Here is a 26,964-nt window from a genome sequence, read left to right on the forward strand (position 1 = left end):
TGAAGTTGAGTCGCGCGTTCGTCTGCGCGCGCCGGGCGAGCTTTCGAGATCCCTGTCAGAGCTCCGCTGCTCAGCCGGCCCATTTTCGGAGCCTGTCTAACCTCATGTCTTGCGACCTTCCCTCAAAGCCCCAGCGTAAAAATTCAGGACTTGCCTTGCGCTGCCGACTATATCACAGAATGCTCCTCTCATTATACTACGCTACGAGCAAACTATAGTCTCAAGTCTATTGCTCAGTCTGCTCAGCATACCCACGGAAGAAGATCTTATGGATGAATTCGAATGCAGCGGCCGTCTCTCGCAAAGAATGTTCATGGTGAGTTGAGAGTGCTTTCGTCTTCATGCAGCGGCGGGGTGGTACAGATGCGATGTGGGAGACGGTGGCTTGAACCAGAAAAGTCTACGCTTACAGCAATCACGCGGGAAAGACCTGGGAAGGAAGGAACCCATTCGGGCTCGAAGTGATTGCTCCTGTCATAAAAGTATATTGGCTGCTTCGCAGCAGTCATGTATTCGACTCAGTGCTGCCACAAGCTCTGTGCTACTACGGCTCCTAGAACACCCCTACACATTCGGCAGCAAACGCCTCATACCCATGGCCTTCTCCAGAAAGGATCTCAGCTCCTCCGACTGCTCACTCTCGGCGATGACACCAGCGTTCCAGGTGAGGGCGAGTAGGTCTGGTGCCAGGCCGCCACCACCGATCGGCTTGACCAGGACACGAGGATTGCTCGTTCCAACAGGCGTGGTTGCCGGGCATGGTGGCGAGTGTGCTGCAATCGCACATCTTGAAAGCTGTACGGTGGGTGAGTAGACACTGTTGGTGACTGGTTGATGGCAAGCCCTTTGGCCGCTGGCTGTGGGCGTGAGTTGCAGAGTGTGGAGGAGGAAGGGGAGTGTTGCTTGGACAAGGGCGTTAGATATCTGTTCATGTGCCTCGCGACCACGCTAAAATTTGCACTGGTTCTAGATAGGCGCCTTGAGATCATATGAAGAAGGCACGGTGTAGCACCAAATTTGCTGCATGGCGAGAGCGTTCGGCCAACCCGCGTGGACTTGATTGTTTTTGCTCCTCACGTTCGATAAGATTAACCCACGTACATCTCACACATAGGGAGCGGAGTCCTATGCATGAATAAATTTGTACTGTTTCAATACGCACGTGTAGATCCGCATATCTTCTTCGGCTGCCTATGAATATCCTTTATGACGGTCTCCTTGTGCAAGCCTGCAACGACTCAATTCGGCGGTCAACTTCGCGCTCGAAATCCTCCTGCTCCTCCAACGGACCTATGACAAGTCCATAGTGCAACTTGTGGGCGTGAATCTCGACAAAGTAAGAAAACTCCTCGCGAAACATATCCTGGTCGAACGGAGGAGATGGATGCGGAAAGACGATGTGGATGCAGTCGGCGATCCTCAGGTCCCTGTTGACCCTTCTCTTCTCTTTGACCCACGAGAGTGCACCCCAGTAAACTGCTCTCGCAAATTCACGGGGTTTCATGGGCGTGGTTTGGAATAAACGATCTGTGCGATCCATGTGTAGCTCGAGCTTCTCAAGATCAGGCAACTTGCTGAGTTCAGAGAGTACCGGCATCATAAGGTAATATATCGGCGTGTGCGGGAGCACGAGGTCCCCCGCATTACTCATGGATAAGTGACGGATGCGCGGAACCATAGGGTTCGGCGCATACAGAATCTTCAGGATCGCGCCGTCGTCGCCCCAGAAATGGTTGTTGGAATACAGAAAAGTGCCTGCTTCTTGGTGCAATTGCTTGCACACTCTCAGAAGTCCCATGGCAGGATTCCAGAACTGGGGTAACTCCTTGGGCTGGGGCTTGGGCTTGGGCTTGAATCTGGTGTGGGCATCACGAAGCTTCAGTGGCGTACCAGGCGATTCCGGACACAATACGTGGCGGTAGATTTCGTTCCTGATCCCGGCTGGTAGCTTTAGGAATGGTGAGTCCTGGGCCATAACTGGAGTCGTGTCATGCGTGGGAGTTAACGAGTGTGTTTTTTGGAGGGTTGCAAAGGGAAGCCAGATCTGGGGTGCTGAATATGATAGCGCTGCATCCATCATGATTCGGTTGACGAAAGTTTTGACCTAACGCAATCAACGTTAGTGTTATTCAACAACTTGGAGCTCGTGCAATGCTCCTACCTCCTGGGGATCGACGGACTCGCAGCTCTCGTAGGACTGCTCAAGCGAGTTTGGGCGTTTCCGCTTGAGTGGACTGCTCGTAGCGGGTGAGACCGCGAGCGTTGGCTTGGCGTTGAGTGGTGTCGTGCATGTAGAGGACGAGATTGCCGGTCTGGCGTCAAAACACTTGCAAAGGTATTCAGTGCGTGCTATGCGTTCATAGGTAAGCCTGCGAGCGGGTGGGCCAGCTTCTTCCTCCATGGTGGGTGACAGGTTCGGAATCTGGGTCGAGTTGTGATTGTAAGGGATCGAGAGTATTTGAGCAGAGTGTGCTTAGTATTATACATGGGTGAAACGGCGACGTGGCGGGTATGTGAAAGAGGGCGGCACCAGCCATTGTGACATTACCCATGGGTTGTTGGGCATCGCGTGAAAGGGTGAAGGCAGACACGAAAGCACGAGCAGCTAGAGCCACTTGGAAAGGATGGGTTCTGGTAGGCCAGCTACCGTGTATTTACCATGGCATCCCTCGAGAATGGCCCACTTTTACAGATAGGCTCTTCATACCCCGATCTGGCAGACATGCTTGTTGAACGCTTGCCAAAGAACCGTATCAAGCGGGCAAATGAGTGCGCTCACGAAGCGGTTGCTTGGCAGCAGCTTGAAGGCGGCAGAAGATGGTGGCCATGGGTCGCGACTTGCGCCGTCACTTGAAACCACGCAATCAGCGAAGGTCTTTCGGGGTGGATTAGACTCTGAGCATGTGCCAGAAGTGAGGCGGGTGCAGTCTACTCGAGACGGCAAGCGACGCTGTGAATGCTCGACTGAAACCCACGGTACAGGCACGAAAAAGCAAAAGGCAATGATGTTGTGCAGCGCGGAAGTCGGGAGCCAGAAGCCAAGAGGGATCGCCAGGGTCGCCAGGTCGCCGTGACGTCACCCGGCTGGCGCGCTTCCGACGGGACGCGACGAAAAAGCAACCCACTCCTTACCCACCTGCTGCCAGTACTCGGTACGACACGTCGCGCGCACACGCAGGGACAGCGCGATCCCAAGCTGCGCCCGACTCGCGCCGAGTCGCTCATTACGCACTCTGGCTGAGACGACTGGGTTGTTGCCCGGTTGGCCCCCCCGTCCGCACCCGCGTCACCGAACCCGGCATCCCGATTCTCTGTCAGCCACCACCACGAGAAGCGCCTCTGAACATCACCGTCGCATGCGTTGCACATCTCCGCTCCTCTGGGCCGCTCCTTCTGGTCCATGATTGTCGCCGCCCGCTCTAGACCCCGCTCGGCTGCTTCCCGAGCGCCTGTCCCCCGGCGCCTGCAGCCTTGTGCCACCGCCGCTCGTCAACGCCATCCCACGTTTTTGCTCGTTCCGCAGCATGTTGCCGAGAGCAGCTTAACAGCTTTGCTTTTCTTTTCTCGCTGCTTTGCCGATCTCTGACGCGGAACGCTCCAGACCGCACCGCCTGAGCAGACTGCATTGCGTCCCGATGACTGCCACCCGACTGCGCGCCCATGTTTCGTACCGCCAACTTCATCATCGCCGTGTCGGTGGCTGCATGGCAGGGAAACAGAAGCTCCCCAAAACATACCCACCGCTGCCGATCTCCTTCCCATCCCTCTGAATTCCCCGAAGCTTTGCGCCACGCCCAATGCTTCCATGCACGCCGTTGACAGAAGCTGATCCCGGAGCACCCTGCCCGAAAACGTGCCCCTTGCTGTTGCCCACCCCGAGAACACGACATGGTCCGGAGAGCTCCTCTGTTCATCATCGTGGAATCCGTACACGGTAAATGAACAGCGAACCCCACCACACAACACCATCCCACCCAAGGAAAACGAACAATCACAAACACGGCCCACATCCTTACTTCCCACATTCATCATCGCACATCCCGCCTCACCCTCCATTCCATCCATCCTTCCCCTTCCCCATCCTGCAGCCTGCCCCGTTCCACCAGGGTCCTCTGCGAAAAGAAAACAAGGAGAATTTTTTACCCTGTCGATCACTCTCACGCACGTAACGAGAGATCGCCAAACGTGCATGCATCAACGGCGGGACGGTAAGGGAGATGGAGAAAGCCGGCCTCACGATTCTCGCCCCACCCAGCATTGCATCGTGAATCGAACACATTGCATGTATCGCCACCACCACCACATGGCTGAGAAAAAAAAAGCCACTCCACCAACATTGACCCCCCAACAATAATGTCATCGCCACACCTCACCGCCAGGCGTCAGCACGCCGCATGGGCGGGCAGGCATGTCTAGGTATCTCGCCACCACATTGCCTTGTCCGACGTCACATTCTCTTTCTCTTTCTCCTCGGAGAGTGCTTGCTGTACTGTTCCGCGGCGACATCTGGGGAGGGGGTCACTCCAGCCGTCAATCGCAAGGCTATGTAGAATCCCCTTCGTACGGCGTAACACAAAGAAGTAGAAGTCAGAGAGAGAGAGAGAAATCGTGACACCCAGTCGATAGTAGTAGTAGTATTATCACAACATCCCCACAGGCACAAGCACTTATCACAGCACAGGACAGAAAGAATTGTTTGGTAATAAAGATATATTTCTTCTCTTTTCCCCATCATCTGCATCATCTCCAACCAACAAAAGCTATGTAGTATGGAAGACAATCGATCGCTCAAAATGACATGAGATAGATACGTACAGACTCGCAAACAAGGAGAATGTACAAAAGGGGGAAAGAGGAAGAAAAGTAGAAGGTCGAAGGTCGAAAGGGAAATTAGTCTTTCGCTCCGCTTCAGACTCATGGCATCGTGAGAACAAGAAAATCCGCTACCAAACGCCCAGTAGAGAGGATGAAACAAAGGGAATGAAAAGAAACAGTAGAAAATGGGTGGTTGAAAATTCAGCTCCGCACTGGAATTCTGCTGAACACCTTCCCAGACAGTAATGAAACAGGAAAAGACACACTTTTTCGAGCAACAAAACGCCGCCAAACGACCCTGACTGCTGGCAAAATGCTGCGCCTCTAACCGTAAAGCCGATGGAACCGAAGAACACCGACCCTGTGGAGAAAGAGGAACGTTTCGCAGGAGTAGGAAAGCAGGAACGTATGAAACCTCGGGACAAAAGCCCCCAAAAACGCCGTGACCCGGTCTTTCTTCTGTTGCTTGAGACATCCGAGATTTATCGCCTTGAAAGATGGGAAAAAAAGATCAAATGGCGACAAATGACAAGGGGGAAGATGGAAGAGAATGGAAAGGTACGTACTTAGCGCACAGCAGTCAGCGGGCGGGCGAGCTGGGGGAAAGCGACCAGCCAGCGCGCCCCCGCTCAGCCCGCTCGCAGCCTAAAGAAGCAGAAGATGATAAGACAGAGGAAAACAATGGAAAAAATGAAACAAGAAGCCGGAAAAGATCTGTGCAGCACCGATCAAGGTATCTGCACAGTAGTGAACAAGAAACTTAAGCGACGAAGTACCCGCTGAAGTCACCGGCAGTAGTAGCAGGTATGGCGTTGACATCATAAGTCTGCGGCATCATCTGCTGCTGCTGCGGTGGCATCTGCTGTTGGTGCTGCGTCATCGTCGACGGGTCGCCCAGGTCGAGCTGGAACTGCGTCGGCGAGAGCGTCGTGCCGGCCATGGCCGGCGCGTACTGGTCCAAAATCGAGAAGTCGGTCGTCTGCATTTGAGACGCAGTGTTGAACGAGGTGCTGGGCTCGAACGCGAGAGCTTGGGTGTCGAAGGAGCCGATGGCGGGGTTGGACAGGTTGCCAGTCAGCCCAGAGGGAGACATGGGGTTCGAGGCAGGTGCATTGGACGGGACAGTGCCGGAAGGGCAGTTGCTGCCCTCCATGACTGCCGTGGGGATACCGTCACTGCTGATGCCAAACTGACTGGCGTGGTTCACCGGCTCCTCGTCCTCGCACTCGGCATCGGCATTCAGGTCGTTGCTGCTGCTCGCGTTCTCGGGAACAAACTCCTCGACCTCCTTCATCCAGTACTGCTTGAGGACGTCCATGGGAGGGTGATCGCCACCGCCCTTGCCGCCCCTGCGCTCGTCACCCTTGGCCTTGCGACCACGCTTGCGAGGGTTGAAGTGAGCGCGTCTCAAGTGCGCTGCGGCGTTGTAGTACGCGCCGTACTTCTTGCCGTTGCGGCAAGCCTTGCAGTGGGCGAGGAATTGCTTGTTGGGGGAGGCATCGACGGTGACCCACACCTTGCGGATGGCTGCGTGCACGCGCTCAGTATGACGGCGAAGCTCGTGCTCACCACGGAAGCCCTCAGGGTGTTCGTTGCACTTCTGGCACATGATCTTGGGGTGCACAGGGCGAATGTAGGGAGCCTTGCTGATGGCGGCGACCGACTTGGTGCCGGTGCCATCAGACGTGGGCACACGAACGAGAGAGGCCGAGGTGGCTGCAGATGGAGCGCGCTCCATCTGAGCAGAGTTCATGGCAATGCCACCCTCAGAGGCCTTGGGAGCGATGGGTCTCGCTCCCGAAGCGAGCTGCTCGATGTGGCGGCGTTTCGGACGAGAGGGAGAGCCTGCAGAGTCGTTGCTCTCCATCGAACCCGAACGCGCCATGTTGGCGACGGGAGAGAAGTGGGAATTTGAACGTGCAGCAGAGTTGCTGGCAACAGCAGGAGAAGGAACAAAAGGAGAAGACGAAATAGGAAAATGCGCTGATGAAATATCAGCGCCGGAAGCAGAAGACATATAGGAAAAGTCACCATCTGCCGGCAAGCCCTGAGACTTTGAAGCAGATGGTGAAGCAACGAAGAAATCATGAGTAGGAAAAACAGAATCGGAAGTGTTGGAAAACTGCGACTGGACTCGCATCATGTCGAACTGGTGGGCAAAGGTCGCGCTGGACGAGCTTTGCCGACTCATGCTGTCACTGGCCACGGTGGAGCCTGCGGTCAGTTCACCAACGGAAGTGCCGGGGGACATGGAGCTGACGTTGCTGTAGGCGCGCTGCATGGGGTAAGTCGAGGGGAAGCTGTCGAACCTGGCCGGGAGGCTGTGGGCGTGGCCGTTGAAGGTGGCGATGTACTCGGAGGGGTCCTCGTAGACGTTGACCTCGTCGAGGGGAGGCATAGGCTGGTGCACGGACGTACTCCTGGCGAGGCCGGCCTTGGTGGTCAGGGTGTAGGCAGCGCCGGTGGGGTCGGTATTACTCGAGAAAAGCTCGGGGCGCTGATGGGAGAAGCCGTTCGAGAGCAGGTGGCTGGAGAAGTCGACGGGTGAGGCGCCGGAGTACGAGGGAGACATGGACACGCCGGCGGGAGCGGAGTGTATCGACGTGCTCTCGGAGCGGTTCATGGCCATGGAAAGGCCGAGATCCTGCACAAGTCAGAGGGGGGCATGGCTACCAAAAGGGAACGGAGCGCGGTACAGTGGGGACGCTGGACAGGGACCTGGGCGTGTGTGCGGACTGCACATGCTGGGTCGAGTCGGTAGCGAGGAAGGAGGCCAGTTCAGCCTTGCGCTGGTGCCAGAGAAGCTCGCGGTCGCCGTCGGACAGGTGTGGGTGCTGCTGCCAGATGGACTGCCTCTCGCGATGGAAGATCTGGAGGAAGGGATCCGAGGGCTGGAGGGTGGTCGCGGTGGCCATTAGAAGCGGCGGTCGAGGCGCGGAGCGGCGGCGGTACGGGTGGAGAGGTGAGGCGGGCGTGTGGGCGTGTGGGCGCGGAAGTCGGGGTGCAGCGGCTGGCGGCGATCAGCAACGGGCGCGGCGGCAGGGCGCGGCGCAGACTTACGAGACTGCAATTATGGCTCGCAAAGTCAGGGCGAGCGGGTGCTGGTTGGTGTTTGATGGGCAGAGGAGCATGCGGCGGGCGGGTGCCTTTTGATTATCGCCGGCCGCGGGATGCGCTGGCACGGACGCCTGGGGGCTGGCGTGCGTCACTTTGTCACCTCCCGGGCTGCAGGGAAGGCCCCGGCTGGGCTCCCGGCTGCCAAATACGAGACACGCTGATCGCCAACGCTGTTTCGAGAGCCGGCCGCGTGCGTGCGCGCGCCCCCACCGCCAATGGGCACGTCGCCGACCGGCTTCCCATTCGCCGCCTCACTGGCTGCCTGCTTACGGCAACTCGATGATGCCGGCCGTCCTTCCCCACGCGTCGCGCTGCTGCGAAGAAGATGGGTCCCGCTGCGCCGGGTGCCCTCGCATCGCTGCAAGCGCCAACCGCCAACCGCCGCTCGGCCACCGCTGGCCTGGCTGGCCTGGCACCTGGCACCCGGCACCTGGCTGCCACGCCCGCGAACCGCAGCGCCGCCTGCACCACCACCACTGCTGCTAGCGAGCACCCAGCGACCCTCCCGCGCCCGTTGGTCGTTTTGTACGCCCGCGACGCCCGCGACGCCCTCACCGGCGCGAGCCTCGCCCGCCGCCGCACGCAGACGTCAAAATGCGGCTCACCGGCGCGCCAGGCGCAGCCGCCTCTGCCCAACGTGCCGCCGCAGGCCAGGCACCGCCCCCGAGTCCTGCGAGTCCTGCTTCTCCAGAAGAGCCTGTCCGCGCTCTCCACGGGGACGCCCGCCAAGGCTCCCCTTCCGGCTCCGAGGCCAAACCTTGAATGGTATGATCGGATCGGCGTAATTATAGCCTCCATCCCTCGTCGTCCTCCTGTTATTGGCACAATATTGACCGAAATTAGAGCCGCAAAAGCCGTTGAAACTTCGGCCCAGCGCTGAGATGCGCTGTCTTGTCTCAGGACTAGCTCACCGCCATGTTTGATTGGTGGCGCTTGTAGCTTCCTCCAGCGCTCCTCACGTGCGGCCGCTGTAACGTCGCGGCCGACAGAGTGGAGCCTGAGGACGACTGCTGAGTCTGCTGCTGCTGCGCGGCTCAAGAGATTCGCCGCACGCACTGACGGCCGCCGCCAGCGCACCGCACAAGTGAGGTCATAGCCTGGCGAAATTGCTGCTCGTGTGCTGCCGCCGTTGTCACACCCAACTTCCTCCGCCTGCGCTCCATCCGCACGACGGCCCGCCAGCTGCTCGAGCCGCACCAGAATAGCAACATCACGCACCCTCATCAATCTGAACCCGGCCCTCGCCAATCACCGCGGCCATGCCACGATGCGGCTCCGAGTAGCGTGTCCAAGGCGCCGCGCCCCGAAGGATTCTCGCCGTCGTTGCCAGACTCAACGCTTTCTAGCCTCGGAGCCAATCCTTCTCTGGGTTCTGGAAACCTTCCTGATTCATCAAAGGCGACGTCGATGCTCCAGTGTAAGCGCCGCATTTCATCATTTTCGCCTGATCAGTGTGACAGTCTCAATTTCAGGGTCCGTTAGCTGCTCCCGGACCTGCATCCGCTGCGCGAGCTTGCCCCTTGGAGACATGTCTCTCCGACATCACAATTGCCGACACGCCAAGCACCGCCGTCACAACGCTGGCGGCGTGGCGGGGCAGTATCTAATGCACGCCCACCTCCCCTCGAGACACCGCCTCTGTTTCTTTCTCGTCCCAGATCCACTCCGACAAACAGCCTCCGGATCTGCGCTTCCCGGGGGGACGGACGATCTCTGCCCACTTTTGCACGACTCGAGAAGATCCCAAAAACCTGAATTTTGCAGAGGCACAGGTTCTGGCCGTTCCCGGCCGTGGGGATGCAGCTGTTCCCAAACACTGGAACTTGACGCCACCCCAACAGCACCCAGCCTCACGAGGACATCTGCAATCTGACCGTCTGCCCTGCATCTATGATAGGCGAGCTGTAGGAATGCTGCAGAGCTTCTCGCCGGCTACCGGAAACGGCAACTCGGAGATACGGCTCGGGCCGCCGAGGTCCCAAGTCCCAGAAAATAAACAAAGAAAAGCTGTCGTGTAACTCCCTCCATCTCCGTGTGGCAAACTCTGCGCTGCCATCATAGTGGCGGTCACGACGAGCTGACATCTCTGCATCAGCATCCGTGTGGATTGTTTCATCTGCCGCTGAGCGACACCACGCGTGGGGTATTTTCCCGGTTGCCGGGTGATCAAGCCAGGGGATAGATGCAAGTCGAAGTGCGCGGTGGCTTTCTTCACGGCCGCCTCCGTCTGATGAGAACCAACCTTTCCAGCACGTTGGACTATCCAGGGTCCACCGACTGATGTTTGGCGGATTTACCTCCGCGGTAGCCGCAGCGGCCAACAAGGAAAAACAGCCCGTAAGCGTCACGTACGGGGACTTGGTTGTCCCACAATATTGCCGGAACACCAACCGGACGAAATGCTCTAACCACATCGACGATGGTCAGTCCTGTCGGTGACAACAGCGGGGTGCAGTTACTGCTGAGCGGTGAAAGCGGCGGTCCGAGAACCGAAAAACCAAGCAGTCACGGGGAGGAATGCTAGTGTCGTCACGCGGCCAAGACCCACCACACGACGTTGCGCACTACTGACTTTCGAGCATCCGTCGCCTACCAGCTGCATTGCGTGCGGTGAGCATCGTGCAGATCCTCAACTTGGACCGAGCGAACGGCCAGCACTCCAACACAAGGTATCCGTCACTTGCTTGCAATGCCTCTTTTGATAGACCAGGTCCAGCAGATGGTTCTCTTTTGAATTTTCTGAAGCGCAAAATTATGTCTGGCTAATGGTATCTTTACAAACACTAAGCTAAAAGTCATGGTCTGGCTGTCTTGCTGGCAGCAGTCCTCACAGAATCCCCCCTGCACTCATCATCAGCCTCCTCAGCTTGGTCTTTTGGCCACTAGGTCCGGCCAAACGACTCCTCCTCTCGCCGCTAGTCCGACTTGCTCTGCTTAACAAACTCGGAGTTCTCTTCAAACTCCCGCTGTCTCCATCCTGCATCTCAATGACCTCCACAGCACCCATGCTGCCGTTCATTGCTCTCATTCTCTTGGCGGTCAAGGAGTACTCCGTTGGGAAGTGTACGGGCACGACAGGCACCGGCTTCTCGGGTGGGGGGCTCAGCCAGCCAGTGCCGAAGCTGCCATGGTTGCCGCGGCTCTTGGCGTCCCCGTTGAGCTCCGATGACCAGTAACAGTCCAACGACTCCCCCTCGCCACCCGCTGGACTGAAGCCGAAATCCTCAAAGTACTCGACCAGCTCTTCAAGCGCGTTCTCATCACTGGCGCGCCGACCCTGGGTCGCAGGGTTCTCCAGGAGGCTCTCAATCGCGTCCTGGAACGCATCAAGAGAAGCGACGCTACCCGCCTTGCCACGTTTCCTCGACAGACCCGGAAGGGATGCGTCGCTGCTGCTAGCCAGATTGCTGAAGTTGTTCAGTCTGATCGGGCCCGCAACATAAGCAGTCCGTTGCCATGCTGTCTGCTCTGGCGGGATGACTGTCACCACCGACCCGCTGCGCAAGCGGATGCTCGTGGTTGACACACTGCTGGATCGAGATGCGTCGTCGTATGTTCCTGCACGGCTGCTGTTGCTTGACCTCGATGGACGAGAATCAGAGCGGGTCTTCCGGTGTGCGGATGGAGAGTCATCTCCGAGTCCAGCAATGACGGACAGCGAACTCAGGTCGGTAGCGATCGGTGTCAGAGGATATGCCGATGCGCCCATATCGTCGGTGGTGTTGTCGTCAACGATATCGGGAGTTTCGGGCAGTGGCTGAAGAGGCGGCCGCCCAGGGATGTGGGACGGAGGCATGGGAAACCTCAACGGCAGAGATGTTGTTGCAGGAGGCGTCAGAGCCGGCGACGATGAGAGAGACGGCGAAGTTGAAACAGAGCCATCGCTTGCAGGATACAGCTCTCTAGGCGTCGGTTGCATGCTCATCGGTGTCGACGGCAGCGGCCTCTCTTCGAAATCCAGAGCACCGCCGGGTGACAACCTGCCCGTTCGCAAAGCCTCCATCCTCTTCGATCTCAATGTCTTCATGACTCTCTCATTGCCTGAGAGTCCTGGACCTGGCTCGCCCAACGTCGCCTCTTGCTGGAACTCGACGGCCTCGGCTTCCACGACATTCATCTCTCCGTCCTTGACAATGACAGGAGTGCTCCACTCGCCAGGGCTGCGCGCATCCACAAGCCTGACACCTCCGCCGGCTTTCGCACTGATTGCCCGTCGCGGTGCCTCCTCGATGACGACCGCACCGACGCCCTCCAACCGCAGCACGGTTGCCGGCCTCGTATCGGATCCCCTCCGCACCCTCAATGTTCGACGAGGAGGATTGTACGTGGAAACGTCATCGTCAGAAGCCTCGCTGTCGCTGCTGCTGCTCCAACCCTGCGTCTCGGTTACACGTGGGCGGCGCGGGCCCGTCGGGCTGCTGCATCGGCGCTCGCATACGCGCGGTAGTGGTCGCTGTTGGTAGCTCATGCCCAGCTGTGTGGGCTGCGTCAACGCCCGCGGCCGGCCCACGTACGGGCCATCTTCGAGGCTGTTCTCGCTGCTGCTGACGCTGGCCCGCTTGCTCCTGCCCCGCCAGTATCTTGTCCTCTTCTTCTGCTGCTGCTCACCAGTCGCTCCCCTCCACTTTCCGCCGCTTCGCCACGTTCCTGGCGTGGCGGGCGAGTTGGGCGGATCTCCACCTCTTACCGCAGCGGCCTCGACAACGCCGCTTTCGAGAAGCATCCGCGTCATGGCGAAAGGAAGACTCTCGCTCAAGCCTGCACTGACGGGTGGAGATGGAGGCGGGGACTTGGGGTGAGGCGGGTGTGGGAGTGGAAAGGTGTGTGTTGTCGGCCAGCCGCCGGGGAGCCGTGGAGAGGTGGGCGTGAGCGGCGTTTGGTTGGCGTCGGGTCGGCTGGGCCGGGGTGGTGGGGTCGGTTTTGATACGGTGGTTATCGACATGGTGTGGAATTTTGAGGGTGAGTTTTGTGTGAGAGGAGGGTCCACGGTTGAGAATGTGGCCGGTGAAGAGGTAAGAGCGGTTGGTGTGGCGTGACACACTCCCTTCTCTCAAGCGGGTAGAAAGTTTCGGTGAAAGGAACGCAGTCACCGTCCCGCAATTTCCGCGTGACGGATCCGGTAGAGTGGTTAGGGGTGGGGTGGAGAATGACGGAAATGGACGCTTCCCATTCGACTAGACGGGAAGGTATTATGGCGTGCAGAGAGTGGTGGGGAGCTTTCGCCGAACAGAAGGAAACTACCGGGCTCGATACGCCGGGGGAAAGAGAGTGATGAGGAGAGGACTACGGAATAAGAACAAATGAGAGTTAGGGCGGTGGAGACAAGAAAGAGGAGGATAAAGGCGCAAGAAGTGATATCCGCTCTTCGTCCTCTTCGACCTCACCACTGGGATCTGAAAAGGATAAGAGCCACGGGCCCGGGATATGGGATAGGTCGGGAAGACTTGAAAAGGGAAAGCACGCATGTGGATGCGTTTGGACTTCGATGCGAAACACGCCAATACCACTCTTTAGCTGCTTGCGGGTATTGCACGCTCCTCAAGCGGCCCAAGAGGATCGTCGCGCCTGCGCCCGCCTTACCCGCGGCGGTGGTTGCCTTTTCTTGGATCTCTCTGCTCCCCGAAGGTCCGTCGTTCTCGTCATCGTTGACCGTGCAGCGATAGCGCGGGTTAGCAGCGCAAACGCGTGGGGTGTGCGTTGGGAGCGCCACACACCAACGCCTCGGGCCAGGCCTACCCCGGAATGGGATAATCCCCCCGTCCTAGCATGATAGATCGATCCAGAGGGCTGAAGGGCTGGCAAGCGCCTACCGGGTCCTCCTCACTAGACAGCCGATCGCCGTGCGGCCCTTTGTTCCCCCCAGCCCCCGGCCCGGGTAGGGGGGGCTTGGTGGAGCGGCTTCAGCTCGCGGCAGCAGCCTTCGGGCGGTTGCTGGCGCTTTTTCCCACGCCGCCGTCAGCAGGAAGCGAGGTGTCGAGAGAGCGCACGCGTTGCACGGCGACTCCGAGCAAGCCACCTACCGCGGCCTCGTCCTCGTTTTAGAGCGGGAGTGCCTGATGGCTCTTGGCTTGCGGACGCGTGTCAGAGGCCGTGTATCTACATTCTTTAAAGGTATGTTCCGTTTCAGGTCCGCACTTGCGTACGAGTACATGTATCAGGCCGCCGGTTCCTGGTAGATGAGCAGGGGCAGAGGTGTGGCAGCAGGCCGACACGCGATGTGACGCGAGCGGACAGACTACGAAACAAAGCAAAGCACAAGCATGCATGGCCCATGGCGCCGGGCACGAAGCAAGGCACTTGGGCCTTTTGCCTCGACCGCAAGCAAGCAAGGTCACAGGTGAGCAGTGGGAGTGGAAGAAAGGAACGCGCTCCGTGCCACCAACCCGCACTCCGCGCGCTTGGGCCCAAATCTGACAGCATTCTTGGCAGCCCGGACGACCGAGCAACGACGTCGCTGCCATCAACACGACATTTCCATCACCATCACGGGGACGAAAGGGGAATCCAGGCGGCGGTCCACCAATCACCCGCTCCGCGCCTTGCACGGATCCCTTTTCCTTCGTCCTGGCCTTGCGAAAGCGAGGACTCAAGGCGCGCAACCGTCTCCAACACTACCTTTCTCCTGCTCAGCTGCGTCGATCTGCGCAGTCGTTAAGCGAGGAAGGATTCGCATCGAGGTGGTAGTGGGCACTGCAAGTCGGACGGTAGACTACCATCTCTAGCCTCCCGATCCGATGCTCGCCCATCAGACCACGTCACGGAGCATGGCGCTCTCGGCTTGCGCAAGTGTCCCGGCGGCACGATCACCCGAGCCTAGCGGCGGCACCAGCTACGTCCGCTTTCAGCTTAATCCACGACCCCAAGCGCTCCGTTGATTTGTCGCGCTGTCAGCTCTAGGCCTCGTTCGTCGCCCATGCCCTTCGTCGCAGCTCACGTCAAACGGCCCGAAGGCCAGAGACAGTCGTCATCGCCTGGCTCGCGCCGTGCTCTGCTGCCATTCGTGGGAATGATGCTGTGGCATTCGCGGAGGATCGATAGAGTGGGACGCACGGACTGCCGTCACAAGACGCGGAGCAACGACCGATCAATGCTGTGCGGTCGTGGATGCGGGAGGAGCGGATATCAGCGGGTCCAAACACGCGGCTCCCGTTCCGTCCATGGCCTGTGTGGCCATTCGCTCGCTGTATCTGTGCGGAGGGCTTCCGTCACCGTCTGAAAGGAGTTCGTTGATGGTGTTTTGGATTCCCACATTTCCACCCCCACGAGCTTGGGCTCCCGCTGGCTCTTGGTTGCCGGTCCTGCGGATGTTTCGGTAAGCCGCCTCGTACGCTGTTCATCATAGGTACCTGTCTCCTATTCTTCATACTCTCCCTACTACCCTCCCGGCTAGAGTTGTGCGGATCCTATTGATCGGCCGGGTGTACGCATGGGAAACGATGTCGAGCCCTCGTGGGATCAGCACTGACCCCCGTGCCTCTCTCCCCCCCGCCTCAGTAGCTTACTGATCGTCCGGCCCTACGGATCGACAAGGCCATCGTCATCGCGGCCAGTTGTCCCCTTTAGGCTTCAAAGGACTATGACTTCAGAATTCTCCCGTCTGTATAGTTCTTTCACCGGTAGCTTTCCGCTTCGGACTTCCCTGTATACTCTGACTTCATACGATCTGCTTGGACGGCTTCGCTTCCCGTATCCCTGTACAGCTGACCGATGAATTCTGGCTAGCTACCAAGCCAGCCAGCGGAACTCCGCCCCCCAGTACCTTTGCTCCCGCTCACCCGCTCCGGGGAAGATCAAGCCAAGAGATGTTAACTGGTTTAGGTCACGGTAGCGATTCGCCAATAATGAAGCTGAGCACTTTTTTTACTCCCCCCCCTCTCTTCCCGCGTCTCACACCACCTGACTCGGGTTGGCCAGGAAAGGCAGACCATCAGCCGAGGTAGGTCGCCCACTTTGGCGGTAGCGAGCGATAGTGCAGGCATGGGATAGGAATGGTAGGAAGGATTTTTTGGCTAGGAAAGCTTCTCAGCCTCAAATTGACCAACCCATGGCCGGCCGGCCAGCCCTAGGAGCTTGATTAGCCGGTGTGTCGGGAGCCTAGACCTGATGGTTTGTTGCGAATCCTTCCTGATCGATTCGCGTGTGACACGTGAATTGGGGGCGGGGGTGATTAGTCTATCTCCAGGAATTACTAACTGGGGATTACTGGTGGAGGATGGGAAGGAGCGTGCAGCGTCGGAGGAGGAGGAGTGGTGGAGGGGAGGGAGGGAAAAGGAGAGACGACGAGATCGAGATCGAGATCGCGATGTGGATGTGCTTGCTGCCTTTGCGTGCGCTGTGCTCTCGGGGGGCTGTGTTGCTAGGGCAATCTTACCCCATGAGCGATAACCGCTTCTGATAGTCTGGTCGACGCAAATCCTTCCCGCGCCCTTTTTTGGTGTGCTGGCGATAGGAGGTGCTCCACGTGGATGTTGGTGTAGGTTTGTCTCATCAACAGAGGCGCCGGGCTCAACTGGTGTAGCAGGACGTTTGCGCAGCCAAAGCCATGGGGAAAGGAGACATGTCGATCACAACGATGATGCAAGTGTTCATCTGGCCGTTGGGTGTAAGCCTCTCCGTCATTACCGCAGTGGCATATCTTTTCCGTCTACTCCCTACTTGCATGCCATGTCTTTTCCGTCTATTCCCTACTTGCATGCCATGTCTCCCCTTGGTGCTCTTTGTTCGTTCTACGTGCGACTACTGCCATTCAAACCGTGACTCCAAAACATAGGAGAAAGATAATCACTTCGAACCAGTATGTACTAAACACGCAACCAGAGACTGCAAAAAGGAACAAAGACAATCCCGCCACCTTCCCCTATCGACTGTCGTCATTACCCCGTCCACACACCCTGATCAAGAAGCAGCCGGCGAGCCTTTTCCGCCCGTTTTCCTGCGCACATCGCAAAACCAACATCCGCCCGCACCCTTATCCGCACCCGCCCGCCTCTACCTATTTGCCGCATCCGCGCCGCCCACCAACTACCGCCACCACCATGTAGAGTGGGTCTCGGGCCGCGGGGGACCATGTGCCCCACCACCCCTCGATCTATCACACGCCCGAAAAGTATAACAACAAAACAAAAAGAAGTGGTGCCGGATTCCACCCGGCGCCGTTTGCGGGCGCCGTGCTCGACGGCCGTACCCCCCTAGGTACATATGCACGGCGCCGCCCTATCATCACCAGTCCGCGGGCCGAGATAGAATGTGCCGTTCTTTCTCCGGCTGGCTGTCGGCTTCCACTACCGACGGTTGATGATAGTCGGTGTGCAGGGTTTTTGGTCGTTTAAAGCCGGCCGCCGGCCGGGGGCGGGCGCGAATGACGCACGGGCGTGCCGAGCGGGGGGCATGTCGTCGGCAGGCAGGGAGGGCCGTGTTTTATTTTTATTTTTTCGCGGTGGTATGTGCGTGTCTGGGGGGCGGTTTGTGGGTGGATGGCAGCTCGGAATTGCCGGGGAGAGACGGACGTTCTGGGGGTTTTGTTAGTTTGTCGTTCTTTCTTTCTCTCTCTCTGTTGCCCTGTTCCTCTCCTTTCGTATGTCTTTTTTTTTTTTCTTGTTCACTTTTACGGCAGCAGTCGTTGGTGAGGACTCATGAGTGTCTCTGACGTATCGCGTATGCGTCGTCACTTCTTCACTCGGTCGAAATGCAGTGCGTGCCGACATTGAACTCCCGGGCTTCATGGCGGAAGGAACGATCTACATGCAGCATGCACATAGACGGATGCGAAGAGAGCAGGGTGTGGTTCTTTGCTGGATCATCATCCTCTTCCGGAACGAGGTTGCGGAATGCATGCGCGCGCGGGCGGACTTCTTCCCACAACACCAGTACCAACACAGTACATACCAAGCTCCTCATCCTCCTGCGCGGGAGATGCCGAACATGCCGAAAATGCCGTTTTTTCGCCATTATTGCCGGCCGGCCGCCAATCAGCCAGCCAGCCAGCCAGCCAGCCAGCCAGCCAGCCACCGGGCCGCGGAGAAGTAAGAAAAACCACATACAACACGGACATACAGTTTCCGCCCGTGGCCGCTAGCGACTACGGACGGCTTGTTGGCCTCATCCCTCTTTTCACGTTCGCAGCCGCACACCACGCGGCGAGCGAGCCATTAGACTTCCAGTGACCGACCAATCGACCACCCCAGAACCGGTAGCCCGCCCGCCCTTCCCTCGGGCCTAGATCCGCCAGCCAGCCATTGCACACCCAGCCAATGCAGGGCACACGGAAAAGCAAAAGACAGGTTGAGACACCGATGAACGTGAGAGGTCCAAACGTGAACGACCCTGCGTCGTGTTTTTTTTTTTTTCCTTCTTCTCGTGCTACAGTCGCGTCTCGCATGCATGCGCCCTGCATCCTGCGCCAAACAGTGGTGCAGGTAGCGTGCGTGCGTGCCCTCCCAAGGAAAAAGAAAAAAAGATAAAAAAAAAAAGGTAAATCGAGGCGGGCACGTGCCCGAGACCCTCTCTCCCTCTCCCTTCCCTCTTTAGCAAGGGAGGGAGGGAGGGAGGGAGTGAGTGAGCGAGCGAGCTGTACGTATGTGGACATTTTGTTGTTCGAGAAGCTGACCGATCACCCTTCCCCAATTATCGCCACCTGCATACGCTTCATCAGGCCACCCCGAAGATGAGAGGAAGACGGAAGGTTCCCTTTCCTCCGCCTCCTCCTCCTCCTCAACACGCGCACGCGCAACACGCACACGCGTAACACGCAACACGCAACACGCAACACGCGGCCAAAGTGCGTGGTCTCGTCCTCACTTGTCACACACTCGTGTGGTTTTATATATATATATATATATATATATTGCGTGCAATGTAAATACGTACGTGACTATAGGGGAGGATAGTGAGCATGTACGCACGCACCCATGTAGACAACACTTCATCAGTATTGTTTCTACGAAAGGGATGGATGCATGCATGGATGGGTGGTTGGTGGATTATTAGTCGGCAAAACATCCGATAGCATCTCTGGCATGTGCATGTGCATGCGCGGGATCAGGGCGAAGCTCCACCTCCACGTTCGAACAATGGATTGTCAGTGCGACCCAAGGGATGAGAGCTAGAGAGCGCCTCTGTCAATCAATTAGTCAGTCTCAGTCAGCCACGATTTTGATGCGCAGCACATCTCAATCCCTCCTCCGCCATCCCCGGCCCATGGCGGTGCGGCGTTTCGGACAACTCGGAGAAGAGGGGGAGGGAGGGGAAGAAGTGCCGCAAAGTGGCGCCGGAGGCATGTGTAGCGGGAAACGGCGCCATGGCTGAACCAGGTAGTGTTGGTGAGCCACATTCTGATCCCCCATGGCGGACATGGGCTCACTTGTGGCGTCAAGCATAAAATGTGGGGAAGCCGATTCTGCTCAGAATCCGTCCGGTCTAGACTCCCGGCCGTTTCTGTAACACCTCCGATTTAGCTTTTGAGACGTACCCTTATCAAGCCGTATAGTCCATTCACTAACAACAACCGAATTGATCTGCCATTCCATAGCTCGGACCGCACGCCGTCCTGCCATCCTGCCATCCTGCCCTCCCCATTACGCATTACGCTGCAACTCCTGCTGAACGCCTCGCCTTCGCCCCATGACCCGCTCCGAGGATAAAACCCACACAATGAACCGGGGGTATAACCGTTTCCTTGGAAAGAAAAGGAAAGAATCAGAGGCCATCAACACTTCGCTACCAACGAGCGGGTATCCGCAAAGAATGCAAAGAAAGGAAAAATCCCCAACCTTCAAATAGTACAAAGCTAATGAACACAAACATACATACCGTAGAAGGAAGGCGCTACGAATTGAATCAAATTCGCCAACTCTGGCAGTGCTGGCCAGCCACTGACCCTTGTCCAGGGCCAATTGCTGTCAATTAGGCACTACTACGCGAGAGCCGGCAAGAGTACTCGTGCTGTAAACCATGTCGTAAATGAATGACTGATGCAATCGCACTCGCAGTCGTGTCTCCCTCTCTGTCATCGCCAGCCATCCAAGGCTCCGTGGTTGCATTCTCCGCTCATGGCCATGGAACACTTCGGGCTCATACTGTTTTTGAGAGCATCGACAGCGCTGCGATGTATAGGCCCGATCGTCGAGTCAACACTCTCCTTCCGGAATTCCTGCGGAGGCGTCTTGTCGACGTCTATTTCCTTTGCGTCACTCAGTGCTGAAAGGCATACAATGCCCTCAGCAACTGACCAAGCCAGCTGAGCAACAACTTCGATGTGCTGCACGCTGGTCGTGGCTTGCTTTGTAGGCGAGAAGGTAGCCAGGCCAGAGCTCCCTCGTCTTTCAAGCATTTTGCAGCCCTCGACCGGACTCGTCCAGAGCTTTGTTGGTGATGGTGTATCCACTGTAGTAGAACTGCTCTTGGCAGACATCTTGAGATCCTCCATAGAGTAAACCGATTGAACGCGCGAGCTGGCCGTGGTCGTAGAGCTGCTGTCTGTCTTGTTTGGAGTGGTCCGGCGAACTTGAGGACGGCGTGCTTTGATCTTTGCTGATGCCTTTGGAGCTCGCCTGGTATTGACCCGTTTGGGTGGGCCTCGAGGCTTGACTGGCGATGCCGAGTCGGGAGGAGTTGCCAGCCCTGTAACGCTTGGCGGTTTCCCGGACATAGGGACAGCCTCATTTGGTGACGGCGGCGTTGGAAGGGCTTCCGCTTGCGCTGTATCAACGTCTTGTGCAGCAGTAGCGGGCTGGAGGGTCTCGCCCCGTGAAGGCTTTTGGACAAACGACTTCATCCGCTGGAGGTCGCCGTTAACAGTCGAGAGACTTGCAACAGCAACCGAGGCTGAATCTTCACCCGAGCTGGACAAAGCCTCCATTACGTAGCCTTTGGGCGGCGGCCTGCGGGCTGCCTTGTCATAACGGTTTTCCTTGACGACGGCAAGCTCAGGCCAACGAACAGCACCTCGCGCACTCCCGTCGCCCAATCCATCATTGAAGAAGTCCACCCCTTGTTCGTGGTCAAGGCTTTTCCAATGGGAAGGCATCGCAGGTCTCCAGGGCGTGTCGATCCCATGACACGCAGTGCGGTGACCGCCTCCTCTTGCGCGAGCAGCATTCCTCAACACCACGTCGTCAGCCTTGCCACGATCCCAGTCCTTGGTGGTGTCAAGCCTCCTGTCCAGCATGACATTCTCAAGGCGAGGTGGGGCAACTGTTTCGTTGGATTGGCGTACAGCGTTGGGGAAAGGGAACCAAGGCTCGTTGCCACGCGCAACCGGCGAAGCAGCCATGTCAAAGCGATTTAAGTGTATATCGTGAAGAGCCGTCACCATTTCCAGGTGAATGTCCTGCATGGTGCGAGGCGTGCTGGCTCCTTCGAGAGGGCCAAAGGTCTGGAGCACGTTCTCTGTGACAACAACACGCCTGTCCTGAGCAAAAGTGCAGAGGCGGGCGAAGTCGTCGGAGCTGATGACGACGCTGAAGCAGCGGTACGAGTGCGGGCCGAGGGAGCCAACGGCGCAGTGCGTGTAACGGCGCGACCAAAGGCGCTCGAAGAAAGTGGCGAGCTCCCTGCTGTGGAGCAGGCCAAGAGTGCACAGGCTGTGCTCGTAGGGCCACTGGATCTGGACGTCGTGCTGGTTGCGAGCACGCAGGAAGGTAGCGTAGCGCGTCTTGGCGTGATTGATGCGGTCCAGCAGGCGGGCTTGAGCAGCGAGGGGCATGGGCTCCGACCAATCGTCGCCGTCGCGGGCGGGACCCAGGGACTGGACGAGGTCGGAGAGGTCGCGGTCGGAGAGCGGACTGGCCAGGTAGTCGACAATGGTGCGGGCGGCGGCGGGATGGACCTTCTCGACGGCGAGGGTCAGGGCGCCGAGCAGGTCCTGCCTGCTGCCGCAGTTCCTGTAGGCTGTCATGAGGACATGTCGGGAGAGGTGGAGCGGGGAACAGGCAAAGAAAGAACTTGCATGTTGGAGGAGCTCGGGGCGAATTAAAACGCGGGCATGGCCTGGGGGTTGGGACACGGCGGCGAGAGAAGAACAGGGCGCGTCATGTCGTGGCGTCGCTGGGGCAGGCGGAAGAACAGGCTTGGACTGCGAGTATAGGAAATAAGAGAGGAGCTGAGGTGGCCGCCGGGGCGCAGGGCGATATATCCTGGGGCGGGCTGTGCGCGGCGACGGATCCGTGGTACGGGTAGCAGCAGCGGCGAGGAATGGAGGTCGAGGTCAAATGGTGATAGTCCGCATAGCTACGGCGTTTGCATCTCAACGCTTCCTCGCGCGCCCTGCGCCTGCCGCGCCCGCCTCAAACCTGCCTGTGCCTGTGCCGCCCGGCGCCTGCCCGCCTGCCCGCCTGCCCGCCCGGCCGCGCCTGCCCGCGCGACAGCAGGTGCGCCGCGGCGACGCGTCGCAGGGCTGCGTCTGGGGTCGTGCAGGGGCGGCGCAGGAGCAGCAGGAGCAGCAGCGACGGGCAAGGGGCGAGGGTTGAGCAGCAGCAACCAACGGCGGCTCTGCTTTCGGCCTGGCCGCCCCAAGCTGCAATTCCCCGCCGCCCAAGCGACCGCCCACGAAGCATTGCGAGATATGTCATCGTGCCATCGACCCTCTCTAGACTGCCGCTGCTCGCTGCCTGCTCCGCGTCCCGCCTCCCCGCCGTCCACGACACGCTCGCGGTGCCGGTCCGTCGCCGCGCTGGCCTGATTTTGCCGCGCTTTGCAGGGACCGAGCCATATAGGACACCATTGCTTCTGAAGACTCATCGATGCACCGCCGTGTCACCCTCGATGCAGCAATCCCATGGAATCCCCCCGTCCCATGGTCCCAGGGTCCTTTATTGCATCTCTGAGTCACACCGCCCACCCACTTGGCCAGTCCCACTCTCCCGCCGTCCAGCCGTTCTACGCCCGTCGCAGTCTCAAGCCTACATCCCGCCTCACTAGTCTGGCTAGATGCTTTCATATACGCCCTAGTCCCGCTTTGGTGTGGCTGATGAATGGTTACGGCTGTGCCGACGTCTGCAGATCACGTGGCTTACATGGACCACGTCCGTAGACACCACAACGCGCTGCTCCCGCAGCGTCTTCGGACGAATGTAGGACGCCATAGGAACAAGTCGTGTGCGTAGTAAATGAAGAAGCGCGCGCGCAAATCGTGCTGTCTTTCCGGCTGCTCCTCTGCGCCGCCGCCACATGGTCGCTTTCCCGACTGCCATCATCACTTTGCGCGCATGGTGTTGCTGGGTCAACTTTGAGGGCCACCTGCCCATCGCCTGCTGCACCCTGCTCTGTTCTTCTTCCTCACCGTCGCGAGCTCTTCCAACTTCAACTCCCACACCCAACACCTGCGCCCTCTTCCTCGCCTGCAGCAAGACATTCCACCACTGTCGCGCCTCACAGTGCGTACTGGTGAGCCACTCTTCGCCAGATCTTCCGCAAGCTGACGCTGTGCGGCACGCCCAAAGCGCAGCGTGTCGCACCGCACCATGCCGACCTTAAAGCAACTGACCTGCACGCTCGAGAAGGAGCCGTCGCGCTCTCCTCTCAAAGAGTTCAGCACCAACTACAGCGATGGCTTCGTCGAGGCCTATGTCGCCGTCCCCGAGCAGCGCACCGGATTCAGCCTTAACCTCAGGTCGAATGGCTACATCGCGCCAGGCCTAGCCATCTTCGTCTACATCGACGGCGTCTATCAATGCAATCGCCACCGTCAGGGCCTCATTCCGCCCGATGGCACCATCCCTTCGGATTTTTACGAAGTCAACTTCCGCGTCTCGCAGAAGGAGGAGAAGATTGCCAAGGGCCAGTTCGTTGGCCGCGCCTGGAGCTTCGACAGCCTCAACATCGGTACGTAGACGTTGGTCCCTTGCCATGACCGTTTATATCACTGACCTCTCCCAGCAACTGCGGACAAGGCCCCCAATGTTGACGACACCATCCTGGGCAACCTTGGCACCATTGAGGTCGTTGTTCTCCGTACCAAAGCACCTTCGGCGGAGCCTGCGCCTGGTGCCGCGGCACAAATTCTACCTGCCCAGCCCACTTCGGGAAACACTGGAAAAGCGGGCAAGCAGAAGGCTGTCAAGGTCAAGCCAAAGCTCGCCCCGGGTAATGGCACGCTCGACGGCACCGAAGACTTTGTTGCGGTCCAGGACTTCGGAGCGGGCCTTGATGGTCCCAACGACTACCGCCATCACGATCAGACGTATGACTGTCACTACCACGACGACAGGCGCCATCGTCCTCGCCACTCGCACGACTCCTACCACAGGAGGGCCTCTCGAAGCCCGCCTCCTCCCCGTGACTTCGGCCCTTCATATGCCGACTACCTGCGCTGGATAGCCACTCATCCAGATGCCGCTGTACCCTCCTGTGGTCGAGTGGCGCAGAGATCTAGCAGCTACTACGAGCAGTATCGTCCCACCGATGTGGAGCGCAACCAGCATGGTGAAACCCCCATCACCCAGCGGCAGAGGCGCCGTGTTCGTGCAAGCGACGGTATTCCTCAGAACAAACCCTACGAATATTGGGTCTTCGAAGGGTCTAACTTGGAGATAGGAGACTGTTTCCCCCATGCAGCACATAAGCCAACTTCTTCAGCCTCTGTGTCGCACGTCGCGTCCCAAAACGGGTCCGAGGCTGCTCGCCGTCCTCGCACGAGTGGAGATGCACGTCGCGGTGCTTACAGCAACATCGACACCCGCGAAGTCGCTCGTGTGAGGGCTTCAGATCAAGTAAGTCTCCACGTCCGATGGGATGGTAGTCGTCTCAGTCTTGAGGGACGCGTTACCGACCCAGTTCGACAGATCCCGATCCGCTCCGGTCATGGTGCAAACGTCAAGGACTCCTCGTACCGCCTCGGTCAAGAAGACGAGAGCCTTGCGAGCTCTATGCACCGTCCGGACCCGATGTATAATCCGCGCTACCCGCCCGACGAAGCTACTTTGCAGAAACACCGCAACGCCAGCAGCCGCGATGGCACGAGCAAGATGCCCGGCGGTTGGGACGACCCTAAGGATAGCGCCAGAGCCCCGAACCCCTTCGAGGGGCGCTTCATCGACAACGAGAAGCCGTCTGCATCGCATTCGAACAGGGGTGAATTGACCAGTGCTTTCGATGATGCCGGATGGGACATAGCAAACGAACAGGGTCACCACGGCGGTGGTCAATCCAGCGGTCAGAATTGGTTTGAGGTTAATGGCGCTGGTCAAAATACCGCCGGCTGGGGTGATAACCACCAGAACGGCCAGAGCGGCTGGAATGGCAATGGCTCAGGCGGTGCTGGCGGTAACGCGGGATGGGGAGCGACCGGTATTCAAGAGCAGGCGACTCAGCAAGACACGGGCGCCAGTGCTGGTTGGGGGGACGGGAACAATGGAAACATCAGCTTCGGTGCTAACAACGCTGGCGGATCCGGGTGGGAATTCAATACTGCTGGTAACAACGCAGGCACCTCCGGCTGCCAGCAGACGTGGAACAATGATAACTGGGGCGGCGGTGCAGACACCACCGAACAAAATGGCGGGCGGGCCGTCCAAGATGACGCTGTGGGCAACGCTGCGGACAACACTGGCGGTGGGTGGAGCCAGGACAATGCCGGATTTGACTGGTCCACCCCTGCGGACAACACTGCCCAGCAGACTCCAGCCGCGAAAAACTGGGCCGACGATGCCGCCCCAGCCACCGCAGCGGCAGCCGCTCCCGCCGTCCAGCAATTTACAGCTCCGGCCGCCGCGAAACCCACCAGCTCGCACAAGGCCAGCGGGTCCAAGGCGGCCTCCTCCTCCTCCGCCGCCGCCGCCGCCAGCACCCGCGCCCACAAGCCCGTCGTCCCCGACCAGCCCTTCATCAAAAGCTACTGGCAAAACACGGCCCCCCGCGCTCCCCCGGCCGCGCCGTACCCCCAGCCCAAGCGGTCGGCGGACGCGGCCACGGAGATCTTCGCCCCCTCGGAGGCGCCCTACGTCGTGCCCGAGCGCACCGCGCGCGAGAAGCTCGTCGACAGCTACGTGCACCACGGCAAGGCGTACGGGTACGCGCACGCGACGGCGCGGCCGGCGTACATGGACACGCTGGAGAGCCCGTACGCGGTGTTTCGGTTCAAGTACCGGAGCGGGGAGATGCTGGCGCGGATCTTGGGGAGGAGGGGCAAGGAGGAGGTGGAGAGGGAGAGGGCGAGGGAGAGGGCCGAGGAGGAGAGGAGGGGGTTGGCGGGGTTGAGCAGGGAGGAGTTGGTGGAGCGGCTGTTGGCGGAGGGGAAGGGGAAGGAGAAGGAGGCGAGGAAGAGTGTTGCTGGTGGTGGTGGTGGGAGTCAGAAGAAGGCGGGTGGAAGTCAACAGAAGGCTTCGAGTGTCGGGGCTACTTCGCAGCCGAAACCTATCAACCAGTGGGCGAATGAGGTTGCTGTTGCGACGGGATCGGTGGGGAAGGGGAAGGGCGCCTCTGGCACCGGCGAGGCCTTGGTGTGCGACAGGTGCAAAAACGCCCTCGGCAGCGAATGGTGGTCCTGCAATGTCTGCGGCGGCGACGACGACACCTACGACATCTGCTGCCCCTGCGTGGAGAAGAAGAAGCGCTGCAAGGACAGCTCCCATGATCTTATGAAGTGGAAGGATAACGTCACCATGGTCAACGGCGAGCCGGAACCTGGGCCAATAATTGGCGAGATCCTTCGCGGCATCCCGAAGGGCTCCAAGAACAAGGGTGGCAAGAGCGTCGCCAGCGGAGGCAAGAAGAACGGTGGTGGAGGCAACAACAACAACAACAACTGGTCTGGCGGTGACGCTGGTGCTACCAACGGCGCTGACAACGGCGGCGGTTGGGAATCGTGGCCTGCCGATAACACCGGCGGTGCTTCTTGGGGTGCCGTTGATGGCGATGCCGGTGGCGCTGAGAGCAAGTGGGCCATATAGGATGATGTCGTTGCAGGACGGGTCTTCGACAAAGAGGGATTACACTCTCTCGTGTCTCCCCCTTTCTTCCTACGAGGTTTTACAAGATCGATGGCGGCTAGCGACGTGGGGTTTTACTCTTTTGTCTTCCCACTAATCATGCTGATGG

The 26,964-nt window shown here is 58.8% G+C and overlaps 5 protein-coding genes across 5 annotated transcripts; 1 reads left to right on the forward strand and 4 right to left on the reverse strand.

Annotated features, from left to right (window-relative positions):
- Nucleotides 1–564: 564 nt before the first annotated feature.
- BKCO1_7100036 (uncharacterized protein) lies at nt 565–2,401 on the reverse strand (the record flags this gene model as incomplete). The annotated part of the gene is made up of 3 exons (XM_020278791.1): nt 565–902; nt 1,291–2,104; nt 2,162–2,401. 3 exons carry the CDS (start codon nt 2,399–2,401, stop codon nt 565–567), a joined length of 1,392 nt encoding a protein of 463 aa, XP_020126115.1.
- Nucleotides 2,402–5,575: 3,174 nt separating this feature from the next.
- BKCO1_7100037 (key lime pathogenicity protein) lies at nt 5,576–7,730 on the reverse strand (the record flags this gene model as incomplete). The annotated part of the gene is made up of 2 exons (XM_020278792.1): nt 5,576–7,459; nt 7,512–7,730. The coding sequence occupies 2 exons, from the start codon at nt 7,728–7,730 to the stop codon at nt 5,576–5,578; spliced, it is 2,103 nt and encodes a 700-aa protein (XP_020126116.1).
- A 3,029-nt stretch (nt 7,731–10,759) lies between these two features.
- On the reverse strand, nt 10,760–12,874 carry BKCO1_7100038 (abc transporter; the record flags this gene model as incomplete). The annotated part of the gene is made up of 1 exon (XM_020278793.1): nt 10,760–12,874. The coding sequence occupies one exon, from the start codon at nt 12,872–12,874 to the stop codon at nt 10,760–10,762; it is 2,115 nt and encodes a 704-aa protein (XP_020126113.1).
- A 7,062-nt stretch (nt 12,875–19,936) lies between these two features.
- Nucleotides 19,937–21,826, reverse strand: BKCO1_7100039 (peptidoglycan-binding protein; the record flags this gene model as incomplete). Its single annotated transcript, XM_020278794.1, has 1 exon — nt 19,937–21,826. The coding sequence occupies one exon, from the start codon at nt 21,824–21,826 to the stop codon at nt 19,937–19,939; it is 1,890 nt and encodes a 629-aa protein (XP_020126114.1).
- A 1,564-nt stretch (nt 21,827–23,390) lies between these two features.
- Nucleotides 23,391–26,816, forward strand: BKCO1_7100040 (zinc finger zz-type protein; the record flags this gene model as incomplete). Its single annotated transcript, XM_020278796.1, has 2 exons — nt 23,391–23,751; nt 23,806–26,816. The coding sequence occupies 2 exons, from the start codon at nt 23,391–23,393 to the stop codon at nt 26,814–26,816; spliced, it is 3,372 nt and encodes a 1,123-aa protein (XP_020126090.1).
- Between the last annotated feature and the right edge of the window lie 148 nt (nt 26,817–26,964).

Source organism: Diplodia corticola, assembly GCF_001883845.1.
Source record: "Diplodia corticola strain CBS 112549 chromosome Unknown scaffold71, whole genome shotgun sequence".
NCBI classification, from domain to species: Eukaryota; Fungi; Ascomycota; class Dothideomycetes; order Botryosphaeriales; family Botryosphaeriaceae; genus Diplodia; species Diplodia corticola.